Genomic DNA, 13,632 nt, shown 5'->3' on the forward strand with positions numbered 1-13,632 from the left:
ATAATTATATTTATTTTATATCCAGGGTAGGATACTAAGGGGTAGTATAAATTTTTTGAAATTGATGCAAATAAAATAATGAGTTTACTAGATTAATGTCACCGTGACCACGCACGCTGAAAAGAACGCGAAACGTCGGAAAAAACTTAAAATTTAGAATTATGTAAATAATTATACGTTTTCAATAATAATACATAGTACATTATTGATTTACAATATAAATATTTTCTAGATGTCGTCAAGCTCTAGAGCCTAAGGGTATCGATATTTTACACATTATCACTGCGCCGGATAAGAAAATCTATGATAATATTCTGCACTCTTTCGTGGGCATCGCTGCTATTCAAATTGGGCTTACAGATGTTCTTAAAGAAATGGGTGTTGTGCCGGACAAAATTATTGGTACGTACTAAACTAGCAACTACATCTATCAAGGGGCTGGCTTATAAACATTACGCGGAGAGGGTCCTGAGACATCTAGTAAAACATTACACGAACTCTTTCACTCATATGCACTCACACACTCATGCACTAACGCGTTTTACGCGTCGCGTAATGCTTTTTTGGTTTTAAAAATTGGGTCACGTAGATATAAACAGTTAAAAAATAGGCCCTTTTTAGGTCTGGGCCTCAGATTTCTGTATCTGTTTCATGGTCATTTGTTAATCTAATAGCTGTAGTTGGGGATCAGCCTTCCTTCCAACGCACGCCGTCGACTTTTTTGGTCTAAGGCAGGTTTCAAGCGAATGTTAAATGCGCACATCCAATGAAATTCCATTGGTGCACAGCCAGGGATTGAAGCTACGACCACAGGGATGAGGGTCGCACGCAACACGGCTCCCTGTTTAAAAAAAACAATTTTGTAATTTTAAAAAAATAAGATTGTTATGAAGCTTGGACATAGGTATTTTTTACTTACTATCACAAATGTTACATATTGTCCCTACCACGGTTGATTCGAAGCCACTAATAAGAAAAATATAAAATAACGATAACAATCATAGTAATAATTCTATTACAATTAATGAAATTCCGTAATAATCTTAGTAGTAATAAGGTGAAATTAAATAATTGTATTATTTGTATACATGACTATGATAATAAAAGCCTTTTGTTAAACTTTATCTAATTTAACCAATTTTTGTGAGGTTGCATATAGTAGGCAATTTTTCGAAAAATAAGGTCATAAAGAAGATTCATTTCTTACGTGCGTACACTAGAACACGCACACATTTTAACATGGCATATTGTGCGTTTCTTAATTATAAAGCAATCTGTACCACTTTCTTTGCAAATAAACGATTTATAAAGAACTAATTTTCAGGTCACAGTGTAGGTGAGCTAGGTTGCGCATATGCAGATGGCTGTCTCACAGCTGAAGAAATGATTTTATCTGCGTATAGTCGTGGTCTTGTCTCCGTACAGACGCCTTTCATAAGAGGTTCAATGGCTGCCGTTGGAATTGGCTATGAGCAGGTATGTAGCATTTTATAAATACCTTTCAATAATGTCGTCTGTATAAAGAATATATTTGCTAAGGGTATAATTATATTAAAAAAACAAATAAATGTGTCTTTCAATACTATAATAAACTCAATTTGCCGTATATAACTAACGATTGTTATTACTTTTAGATCACGAAGTTATGCCCCCCGGAAATCGAAGTTGCTTGCCACAATAGTTCAGAGTCCAGTACCATTTCCGGTCCAGCTGATGCCATGAAGCAGTTTGTTGAATCGCTCACTGCAAAGGGAGTTTTTGCCAAAGAAGTTCCTTGTTCCAACATCGCGTACCACTCAAGATATATTGCTGAAGCAGGCAAGTACCAAACATATATTACTTTAAAATTTTACAACTACAATTTATTTTATTTTGTAAATAATATTAGCATTTAAATGTTGTACGTGTTTAGTTTTATGTAGTAGTATTTACTATTCTTATAGATCTATATCTTTATCATATTTATTAGTAAGCAAACCAAAATGAAACGAAATCAATAGGCGTTAATATTTTTAACATAAAACAAACATTATTAATTTATTATGTAAAAATGAGAAGCAACAAAAGCACATCTTTGCAATTAAATTTTCACAGGCGTTATATTTTTTCTAATCGTGCACCAAACATAATGAGCATGTTCAAGATTATTTCACCAAATTGTTTATCATCAGGTCCCGGTTTATTGAAGTACTTAACTGAAGTAATTCCAACGCCAAGAGCTCGTAGTGAGCGTTGGGTATCGACGTCCATACCTCAAGATCGCTGGGAGGAACCACTGGCAAAATATTCTTCTGCTGAATATCATACAAACAATTTACTCGTAAGTCTTAAGAACTTTTCGCCTTTTAAAATCTATTTCTTTTATTAACTTTGGAGAGGCACAGAGATCTCTGTGTTCCATTCAATTTAGTTGTTTTGACTGCCTAATATTTACTATACTCTTTCATAAGAGTTGCTGGCTTAGTGTGGATTCAAAAATACATTGTGCATTGCACTCAAATTCCTTTCAGTGCCCAGTTCTATTCGAGGAGACTGCTCAGCTGATACCAAAGAACGCTGTATTGCTCGAGGTTGCTCCCCATGGTCTCCTACAGGCTATACTTAAGAGATCCTTGTCTAGTTGTATCAATATACCACTTACGCGTAGAGGTCATCCGGATAATGTTACACACATGCTTGATGCTATTGGGAAGTAAGTGTTTCGTTACTATAACAATTTTAATATGTTCCCTGACATTGTTCAATTACATAACATCTCGCATCTGTCCTATGCCTATCAATATCTACTCTATATCTACCAAGAAAAAGCATATCAAAGATGTTATCTTGTTAATGAAACTTTCTATATTAAGCAAGAGTGCTTTAGCATGCCGTACACCAATGTACTTTTTACCTATGTAATTGTGCGCATTTAACGGTACAGTGAAGGAAAACATTTTGAGGAAACTGGCATGCCTGAGACCTATCAACTCAACAGCGTGTATTAAGTACAGACAACTCATCCTAGTACTGCTTAGAAAAAAACAAATGATACGGACACATACAGAAACTTGAGGAGATAAATGTCCTATGTATAAATAGCGCCGCTGTTTTTTTATCGAGCAATTATTACAAATGCCTACATTTAAAAAGTGCTGTAACGACACAATAGAACACAATTTATATTACATAAAATATAACTGAATTTAAGCGAAAAAATTACCGACTTTTCAGACTGTATATGCAAGGATACTATCCAAAGGTCCAAGCTCTGTACCCCAAGGTTCAGTTTCCAGTTTCGACAGGAACACCTATGTTGGGACACTTGATTGAATGGGCTCATACAGAAAAATGGTAAGAATTTATAAATCCATACGGAAATAAAAAATAATACAGAAATAAATTTAATAACTATGAAAATATAAGAAATCGTGTTTTAAAACAACAAATATTTCCTTGAATTATACAGTTTATTACCAATTTGTGTGCATATTTAAAGATATTTGATAATATTTACAAACACCAGCAGTTTCACGTTTTTTTGTGGTTATTCACACATTCACAATTTTGCATTTTTATGTTTCAGGAATCTGCCTTTGTATGTATCTGCTCATAGGAAAGCGGCGACAGCTTGCAAGTTCGTCTTATCTGTCCATGACGAGGAATATAATTACTTACAAGGACACGTTATTAGAGGTACCTTTATTTAGTTCTAGAAGTTTCTTTTAAGGCAATCGAGCAGGCTTAAATTTAAGTGCCGCATCAATAATCTTAATTGGTTTAAAGAATCAACAATTTGAATATAACTTAGTAGAGCGCCATTTGAATTACAAAATTAAAAAGTATTCTACAATTTTAAAACAATGTTTATAATAATATCAAAATATTGATTACAAACATATTGGAGTTACATATTTTTTGCGTTGACTTTTTGTGTACTAATCTATAATTAACACAAAATAAAATACTTTATGAAATAAATAATTTAATCAAATATTGGTTTAAAAACCCTTATTTTAGTTTTTCGATACAAGCTGTACTCAATATCTTTACAGGGCAAAACTTGCTTCCATTCTCTGCGGCCTTGGTGGCTGTGTGGGACACTCTTGCTATGTTCTTTGGGCTAGAAAAGAAGCACACTTCTGTCCAGTTTAAATCTATCCAATTCTATGCTCAGTCTGCGTTGCATGATGGACGGCAGTTGACTCTCAACGTCGCCATTCAACGGGGCAGTGGGAAGTTTGAGGTATTACTTTATTTGTAATTTAAAAAGGTGTCATTTAAGTCCTCAATTTCATAACGCCATTGTGTCAACGCTATAATAAGTAATTTATATCAGTAATTGTACTTTCTTTAAAGCTTTCTATAACCAAAAAATATTTTTCTTAAGTCAAGTTCCACCGTCACATAAATTTCTGTATATCTTTTTAAACAGTAAATAAAGCATGTCGCCAGTGTAAGAAGTGTCCGGTAATACTGTGTATTATAAGTATTTATTAATTTCATAAATTTTCCTATTCAGGTTTCCAATAATAGTATGTTAATGGTATCAGGATACGCTGAAATAATTGAGAAAGGCAATGAAAGTCATAGATTATTCCAAATACCTGTTGATAAATCTGAAGAAAATACCCTCAAAACAAATGACATTTATAAATTGATGCACAGTCGTGATTATCAATACAGGTAATTTTTTTATTACCTACCTTTATTATTAATTTACCGTCACATTTTTGGGTTACGCGTCACATATTTCCGTTACGTGTCATCTTTTTCTTGTCCCTACCACGGTTGATTCGAAGAGATTCGAAGCCATTAATAACAAAAATATATAATAACGATAACAATTATAGTAGTAATTATACAACAATTAATGAAATTATGTAATAATCTTAATAGTAATGTGGTAAAATGAAATAATTGTATTATTTGTATTCATGTCTATGACAATAAAAGCCTTTGGTTAAACTTTATCTAATTTAACTTTATTTAACCAATTTCTGTAAAGTTGCATATAGTAGATCATTTTTTGAAAAATAAGGTCTTAAAGAAGTTTAACTTTTTACACGCACACATTATTTTTTAAATACTGGCAGCCGTGGTTCTGGGTTTAAATTTCAGCAAAACGATAAGGCTTTAAGGACAACTTGTCAATGAAGAATATTGCCCAATAAAACGTGTTCTATTAACGACATATTATAGTTATTCATTTGTATGGTCCTAGTTACTTGTTGCTGTTAAATTAATAACATAATTTGCAATTTCAGTGGTGAATTCCGTAGTCTTCTGTCAGTAAACACATCCATCACTCAAGCGGAAATTTCCTGGAATGACAATTGGGTTGCTTTTATCGATGCCTTGATACAATTAAACAATGTACGACGTTCTCACAATACTGTATCATTACCTGACTCTATAAGAAAATTAACAATCGACATTGATGAGCACAAGATTAGTGATAATAAAATACTCAGAGCCGATGTCATCGATATTCATGATTGTACACGGTAAGTTAATGGAACTTTTATTTGAATAAAGATTTTTTACATTTTTATTATTTATTTATATGTTTATAAGAACTCGTACCGGCAAACATCTTGAAAAAATGTCCTTGACTGCGCAGACACGATTTTTAGGTATCACTTGGCGGCGGGAGTGACGTGTCGATCGCGTGATTGGTAAAACAGTTGACGTTTGAGTCCCGGGCTATGTACGATGTGCAAACTTTCCCCCACTCCCTTGTTTAATGCTCAAGAAGTTTATCTATATGCGTACAATTATACAAGAATATATGACATCACAAATTTTACACATTTTGTGCATTTTTCTAGTCCTCCTACGCGATCTTAAGACGTGACAATTATAGTAATAGAGTTGATCATAGATTTTTTGCGAAGGTATTTATCATATATAAGACAAAGAACCACAAACCTATTATATACACTCCTCAGTGAATTTTGAATAACTATTGATTATTTTGTTTGATTGATCCTAGATGTGGCGGAGTACTTATAGAAAGTTTGACGTTCCGCGACCTACCCGTAAGTAACAATGAGGCAGTTACTATGAAAAGCTTGCAATTTGTTCCTAACTTCATGCCTGGACAGTCAAATGTGAGTTAATATTGAATTTAGTTTTCCCTATGCCTAGTATTTGAGTCAAGATTGCCCCATACATATTTGCATTTTGACATTTCAAGGAAAATTAATGTAAGTCATAAATTTCCCAGATGATGAATTCTTGGTCTATTTTTTGATCATTCGAGGCGCTGCATGCGAGGCAACTGTATAAAGGATGCTAAAAAAAGGCCTTCGAACAATTTTCAGACAAAACACATTATTGTCCTTCGCTTTAAAATAATAAATTTAATTAATATTTACGCGAGACATTATGCTTTTTTCTATATCTATAATTTTATTAATGCGAAACTTATTTCAGGAATTAAGCGCTTTATACGTATACTTACAAATAATTGCGGAAAATGTGGATGACGACCAAATTAATGCAGTTGAAATCATAGAAAATTACGATGGAATTTCGAAATATAAAACTCTTGATAGAGTGGTTTTTGATATTCCCGAAATTAACATGAAATATAGGAAGATGCACCACGATGTTCTTTACAAAAAAGGTTTAGGTAAAGACAATGCTGTCTTCGTCACCAATCTATCCAATAATGATAAGGTATGTGAGATCTGTATTATAATAATCAAGTATTTACAAATCAATAGTGCGTCATTATAACTATAATTATTTATTAATTATATAATAAGCATTATGTTTATATAACTTGTTTTTTCTCCTTCTGTATAGTCATGTTGGTTCGGCTAAAACAAATAAAATACTTTTGCAGCTAACCAAAGCTTTCGACAAATATCTACCCCCCAACACCATAATAGTGAACAAAGAATATAGCGCAGAAAATAAAATACGACCGTCAACATTGTATACTGTCCTCTGCAACCACAATATCGAAGATAACTTAGTGTTACAATTAATTAGATGGAAACCAGATAACACAATCGTTGGTACGAGCTCTCTTACCGTCCGTTCAAATTCGAATTTGTCCCATTTAATTTCTACATTAAAGTATTTACCTGCACATCAAAAAGTAATGATATTTTCGTCATACCCTCCAATACCAAATTTGGAGAACTTGGTAAAGGAGTGGAGGAAGGAAGGTCGCAAAGTGAATCTGATTATGGTTAATCATAGTATAGATGAGCAACAGTTTGTTGAAGATTTGCCGAAGACTGATTTGGTTGTCAACGTATTGGACCACGTAAGTAAATCTTTATAGTCTTAGTAAAGTAGTAGCGCACGTGAGAGTTTTTATTAATATAAAATGAATTGTTTCTTTATTAACCGATAAAACATTAATTTTACATATTAAAATGATTCTAATTACATTGTTTTTAACATTAACGTATAATTTTAATCAGTATTTACAGTAATTATTTTATTTATAGTATACATACAAATAAGTTTAGTTCTTTACACTTCGTTTCATATATAGAAATACAAATAATAATTATAGGAGTTGCAACGGGCGGCCTTCTCGCTGACGATCTCTTCCAGACAAGGAAAACAATAAAAATAAGTAACACTGAAAAATTATAGAATAACCAAATTTCATCTAAAATTAAATAAAACATTAATTAAATAAAATAAACGCTGATCTCGGGGTTCAACAGAATAGAAAATACATGAATTACAAAAGTCACGATTGAGCAGGGTAGGATGGTTAAGAAACGTTTATGCAGAAGAGTTTTAAAAGATTTTTGGGAGGTAGTCAATCGTATGGTTCTGGGCAGCCTATTCCACAACTTAATGGCCGAGATCTTTGTGAATATCTTTATTCGGAGACGTAAGATCGCTCCATTAACTAAATATATAAAGCTACAGTTGTTTGTTTACAAATATTAATTAATAATTAATTTAAGGGCACATGGGGCGGTAAATACTATGTACCAATGAAGGCATCAGTTGATCACCGTCGTGAGGCAATGCTTCAAAGCGCAAGTATTGGGGATATTAGCTCTCTACATTGGGTTGCTGCTCCGAACGTGCAAGAACCTGGTGTTAACGTGAAGGTATGTACTGTTAACCTTGTTACTATGTCATGTACAAATATATTTTTCTCCGATACAATGTGTTTAATATGCTATTTTTTTAAAAGAACGTTGCCGTACATTACATAAAAATTCATACACTATCCTTACTAAGAGGAAAAAATGAAATACAAAATTATACGTAATATCGCACTTACTCTGCGAACATATAAATATGTCGTTAGTGTCAAAGACAGTATTCGATAGGCACAACGTCTTTGTTAATGGGGTTCTGTGCAACTGACTGGTTCTGGCCCTTGGTATCCTAAACAATCTTAGCCTTCTCCATCACACAAATCCCCTAGGTACAAAGAAGAGTTCTTGAAGAATACTTGGATTACTCACCACCTTTCTTTTCACAATGACTTTAAGTACATTTTTTTAAAGATATTTAGTTTTGTAGTCAAGTTCAAGTTTTTGATCGAGTGGACAATTATAAATATGTAATTTAATGGATTTTAGGTACATTACGCTGGCGTTAATGAACTTGACGTGAAGAGAGCATCAGGTGTTGTGAAATTTGCGAAAAACAGTACAAAAACATACTTTGGAATGGACTTCAGTGGTACTACGGCCAAGTGGGTTCAAAATCATTTTCCACTATTCATCTCCATTTTAATTATAATAAGTCTACCCACATTTAAAATTTGTATTATATTATGCACATTGTTTTTAAATAAAATAAAGACCCAAATTTCATCTAAAATGCTAATTTTAATTTTTTTTTATTCTATTCTGATAGTAACTTAATACTAATACCATAGAAAACGTAAAATATAAAAATTTAACTTAGATCATAAACAAAACATAAAACCAAAACCTTTTTATAACTAATTATAAATAATGCAATTCCTGTGAATTCAGCCAATATCCGTCTCACTTGTAATAATAACCATGCTGCGCGAGACAAGCGTAAATAAGCACCATTTATAAATGTCCAGAGTAAATTTGTACGCTCTGGCAGCCCTAGTCTCTTCTACATTTCCGAGTTACATATATGTATATATTTTTAATTTCACAGAATCATATAATAAAATCATAATATGTTACATTAGAAAACCGCTGTAGTTTGTATAAATGTAACCATATCAGTCTTGTTTAGGTTTAGTTTTTCAACATACGTTTTATCTTACGTTAGGCTATCTAATAACTGACGGGGTTGTCCATTTATTAGCCGCGGTAGCAAAAACCTCAACGTTCTCTAGCCAACGTAGTTTGTTCTCGATGTACAGAGCTGAAATTTGCCGCTCGGGTCTGTACGTTATGGTCAACTCGATTTTTTATGTCATATCGAAAAATGTGCTCGACTAGAAGACATTTATTTACTTTTTCTGCTATAGGCGGTACTTTGCAGTGCTTAAAATGCCTCTTTCTTAATTTTTCGAGTCGAGCACATTTCTCGATACAACGTGTTTGATGATTCGTATTTGGAGATTATACCTTAGGTTGAGATACGTTGGATAAGTTTTACCGTAGCTAGTTAGACCGCGATTAATGACTGACTCGCAAAACGTGTAAAGTGAAAGTTTGGTTTTAAATTGGATACAGTTAATCTAAGCTGAAGAAGGAAACTGACAGCAGAACGATCCTCATTTGCCTCCTTTGTCTTTCTTTATTTTTTCCTGTTTTAATGAACTTCATTTTCATTATTCCTCTTTCTCAGAGTATTCTTGGTAATTAATTCTTCTGAGTTAAAAGAAACTGTTCTTAGTATACCGTGCATTTTTTGGTATTTGTGATGATAATTAAGCATTTCTTTCATTATTCAGCGGTTGTAAAGTTATGGGTCTCATACGTGGAGGCTCCATCAGTAGTCGAGTGAGGGCTAATCCAAATCTGCTGTGGCCGGTTCCCGACCATTGGACCCTAGAAGACGCCGCTACTGTACCTCTTGCTTACTGTCAAGCATTCTACTGTTTGGTAAGTCATACTCGTAGCTATTATCATTCATTTGTTTCTTTCTGGTAGGTAATATTTATGTAAAAACATTTTGACGGGAAGAGACGCAATACTTTCGTTAAATATGTAATTAAACTATCAATCACTTGGGCATGAATAATGCTGGTGGAAAGAGATAGCATTAGTTCGATCAGTTTCCTTTGATTTTAGTATATATGTATGTGTGTTTTAGGCGCAAGCAGTTCAATTTGGTTTAATTATAATGGCGCCGGTGCAACTAAAACCTAGATGTAGTATACAAAGCATTCTAAATTGATTTTTGTATCAAATAACCCGGCATATTTCCTCACGACCTTCCTTCTCCTTCTACATGCTTTCACTGTACCAATTGTTGATAGGAAGAAAAACATTGCCCCGGGATTTGAACCCATGACTCTACTTTGCTTGATTAGCCCAATACTGTGACGGTCCTACAATGACATTTTTGTCCCCAGGCCATGAAGAACAGGTTCTTCCCTGGCAAAACGGTGCTCATACACGGTGGTACCGGATCGTTGGGTCAAGCAGCTATTTCCTTATGTCTTGCATACAAATGCGAAATATTCTCCACTGTCAGCAATAGACGGAAGAAGGAATTCCTGTTAAAGCTATTCCCGACACTCAAAGGTACCAATTACTGTAAATAAAAAGGCTAGAAATATATAGAGTATGTATGTCTGTTTTTTTCGATATCCATATACTTGATTTATATTTAGTTATGAAGATTAGGTTACAAGGTTAAACCTGAAAGTCTAGAACGCTTTGTCCAACTGAAGCAGATGACAGAACTATTATCGAAAGTCTAATAAAATTATTATATTATTAATGTATTGAACCGTATCATCCCTTATTTATTAATTTAAGTACATGACATCATAATGTGCTTACAGTAAAAGGTACAATCTATCTTATTTTAAATACAAGACAATTACGGTTAGTAAAAAATAAAAAAATGTTTTAGGTTTTGCTAGTGATTTCTTCATCCCCGCTTTTTTGAAATTGATCACTACTACCTAATGGTGGGTGTAATCGCCTATTACTAAATATATCAAGCTCTGAATAAATGTTGCCTTTCAATTCAAAACATCGTAATTTCACCTACTCGAGACCTACTAATACAGCTAGTAAATACTCGAATAATAGTTAACTCAATAAAATTTTCAGAGGAAAATATTGGCTACTCAAGAGACAGCACTTTCGGCGATATGATTCTTTCAAAAACCAAAGAAAAAGGATGTGACATTGTCCTAAGCTGTGTGAAGGGTGAACTTAAAAATGTAAGTCCTATAAAAGTATAACGTACTAGATGTTGTAATTAAGCGAGATTTATTTAAAAATAAAAAATAAAGACATATATGAACCATCGTAACGATTTAGAAATACGTCGCCCTAATTGGGGGTAGCTGGAGGGGGGCGTAGGAGGGGTAGGAGTGGTAGGGTTATCACCCCCAACCATCATTCGCCGCACAGTTAATTTAAAAAACAAAATAAATCTAGCATAACCTAAATTAACCAAGACCTAGTTTAAATGTTGATAAATATTAGTGTAACAGTAACGGATTGAATCCTAACCCTATCAGTACTTCATATAGATGTATAACATTGAAACTTTCAAAAATATATAAAAAATATACTGTATAAGAAAAAGTAAACAGCAGAAAAAATTCAACTAAAAGAATAATCTTTTAATTGAAATTTTTATTTATTTACTTTAATTATCTTATTATTTTTAAATAATTTAAATGAATATGAATACAATTTACCTTACTTTTTAGATAAGCATGAACAGTTGCGGTAGTTCCGGAATTATAATAGATACAGCCTTAATACATAACCACGAAGATTACAACTTTGGAATGCACAGCCTTACAAAAGATAGGTCGTACAAACTTGTCGATTTCTCATCTATGTTTGAATTTGGAACTATTGAAGAGTTCAAGGTAATTCATTTTCTTTGCTAACTTCATATTTAAATTTCGAACGTCGAAACGAGACTATTGACGTTTTTTATTCAGAGATTATCCAAATAGCGTTAATAACAAAAATAAAATAGTATTGTCTTTTGTTAACATGACTTTTACACATTAAGAAAACACTTTTTAAACGGATTGAAGCTATGTATTATTATTATTAACTTATAATTATTTACATCATTTTAAATTTTTCCGACGTTTCGCGAGCTTTGCAGCGTGCGTGGTCACGGTGACTGAAGACAAACGGTGTTGAATGTCAAAAGTATCACAAATGTACATAGCTTCAATCCGTTTAAGAAGTCTTTTCTTAAAAATAAAATAGTTTTATAAAATATTTTTTTATTAATTGAACCCAAATTTTGTGTAAGTTTTATTTTATTATTAGTTTATTTCTGGAGCCTTATTTGACTTTTGGAAGCACCCAGAATGAGTGCACAGATTATAGATATTTTTAACATCTATTTGACAATGGGAAATAAAAGTTTTGGATAATTAAATTCTTCTAGGCCTTTTTTATTAAATTTCAAACACCTTCATATAGAAATACTAAAATAATTTTTATCAATATTTTTTTTAATCTTTAAAATGTGTAAATGTTTCCACAGCGTCTTCAAGCACTCGTAAGCGAAGGTATAGCTCTTGGCTACGTTCGTCCGTTAACAAGGCTTGTGTACTCACCAAAGGACGTATCTAGAGCCTTCCGTCTTATTAACGACAGTAAACACCGGGGCCGTGTGCTCATAGATTTGCAACATAATATACCTATTGAACGAGCAAGGTAACGACTTTATCCTTAGACATCAATTGACGTGACAAGATTAAAGAAATTTCTTTGAAATCGATTGTGCTTTAGTTTTTTTTATCTCTTCGTGTTTGTTAAGTTTGTCTATTAGTGCTTGTCACATTAAATATGTTTCTTATGTTTCTTGTACCAATATATCAGTGTAACAAGCGTCGGCAATTTTCAATTGCTAAAAATCTGTATATGGAGGACTTAAAAAAAAATCTTATTGTAACTCTAAACTATTCCTGTATCTTGAAAAATAACAGAATATCATCAAAATCAATCTAGCCGTTTAGGAGTTTAATTATTACTAATCAAGCATTTATTCAATTTACAGATTATTAAATGTATAAAGTGATTAAATAGTCATACTTTAATTTTGTTAAGGCAAAGGCAAGAAGATTTTAATTTAAATAATAATTACAGCCTTCAGGTATCACCGGAAATGTCTCATTTAGTTATATCAGATGACGATATTCTGGCCACTCAACTGATCGACAGACTAGTTGACCGAGGAGTCCGGAAAGTACGACTTGTAACATCGACGTCGGATATCGTGTTATATAAGCAAATGTAAGGTTCTTTAATATTTATTTCGTTTTATCTTTTACTTGCAAACACAAGTTATAACTTTAAAGTCACAAATTGGAAAGATTTAAGACAGTTGAATATTCTTTATAGTCTTGACTATAAAGAAATATTTAACTGTCTTAAATTAAGCTGTTTGTGGTGTTAAACGTTCCCGTACCGTTTGTGAGTAGGTAAATGTGATCTCAGGTAATACAGTCATATTGGACATGCATTCTCATGTATTCTGTATATTTCAAGCCAACTTTCAGTTTTGGTT

At 32.8% G+C, this 13,632-nt stretch overlaps 1 protein-coding gene across 1 annotated transcript in view; it reads left to right on the forward strand.

The window, feature by feature from the left end:
* Window positions 1-13,632, forward strand: part of LOC123709303 (fatty acid synthase-like) — a 29,496-nt gene that overhangs the window by 11,132 nt on the left and 4,732 nt on the right. The window contains exons 12-32 of the mRNA XM_045660525.1: window positions 233-402; window positions 1,325-1,476; window positions 1,635-1,818; window positions 2,172-2,320; window positions 2,511-2,692; window positions 3,214-3,333; window positions 3,566-3,675; window positions 4,035-4,225; window positions 4,502-4,665; window positions 5,247-5,486; window positions 5,975-6,092; window positions 6,418-6,663; window positions 6,833-7,261; window positions 7,923-8,072; window positions 8,553-8,668; window positions 9,860-10,010; window positions 10,484-10,655; window positions 11,193-11,305; window positions 11,804-11,968; window positions 12,607-12,779; window positions 13,212-13,358. Of these exons, the coding sequence (XP_045516481.1) occupies window positions 233-402; window positions 1,325-1,476; window positions 1,635-1,818; window positions 2,172-2,320; window positions 2,511-2,692; window positions 3,214-3,333; window positions 3,566-3,675; window positions 4,035-4,225; window positions 4,502-4,665; window positions 5,247-5,486; window positions 5,975-6,092; window positions 6,418-6,663; window positions 6,833-7,261; window positions 7,923-8,072; window positions 8,553-8,668; window positions 9,860-10,010; window positions 10,484-10,655; window positions 11,193-11,305; window positions 11,804-11,968; window positions 12,607-12,779; window positions 13,212-13,358 (3,642 nt within the window). The remainder of the gene's footprint in view (window positions 1-232; window positions 403-1,324; window positions 1,477-1,634; window positions 1,819-2,171; window positions 2,321-2,510; window positions 2,693-3,213; window positions 3,334-3,565; window positions 3,676-4,034; window positions 4,226-4,501; window positions 4,666-5,246; window positions 5,487-5,974; window positions 6,093-6,417; window positions 6,664-6,832; window positions 7,262-7,922; window positions 8,073-8,552; window positions 8,669-9,859; window positions 10,011-10,483; window positions 10,656-11,192; window positions 11,306-11,803; window positions 11,969-12,606; window positions 12,780-13,211; window positions 13,359-13,632) is intronic.

This window comes from Pieris brassicae, chromosome 5 (genome assembly GCF_905147105.1).
Source record: "Pieris brassicae chromosome 5, ilPieBrab1.1, whole genome shotgun sequence".
Taxonomy (NCBI): domain Eukaryota; kingdom Metazoa; phylum Arthropoda; class Insecta; order Lepidoptera; family Pieridae; genus Pieris; species Pieris brassicae.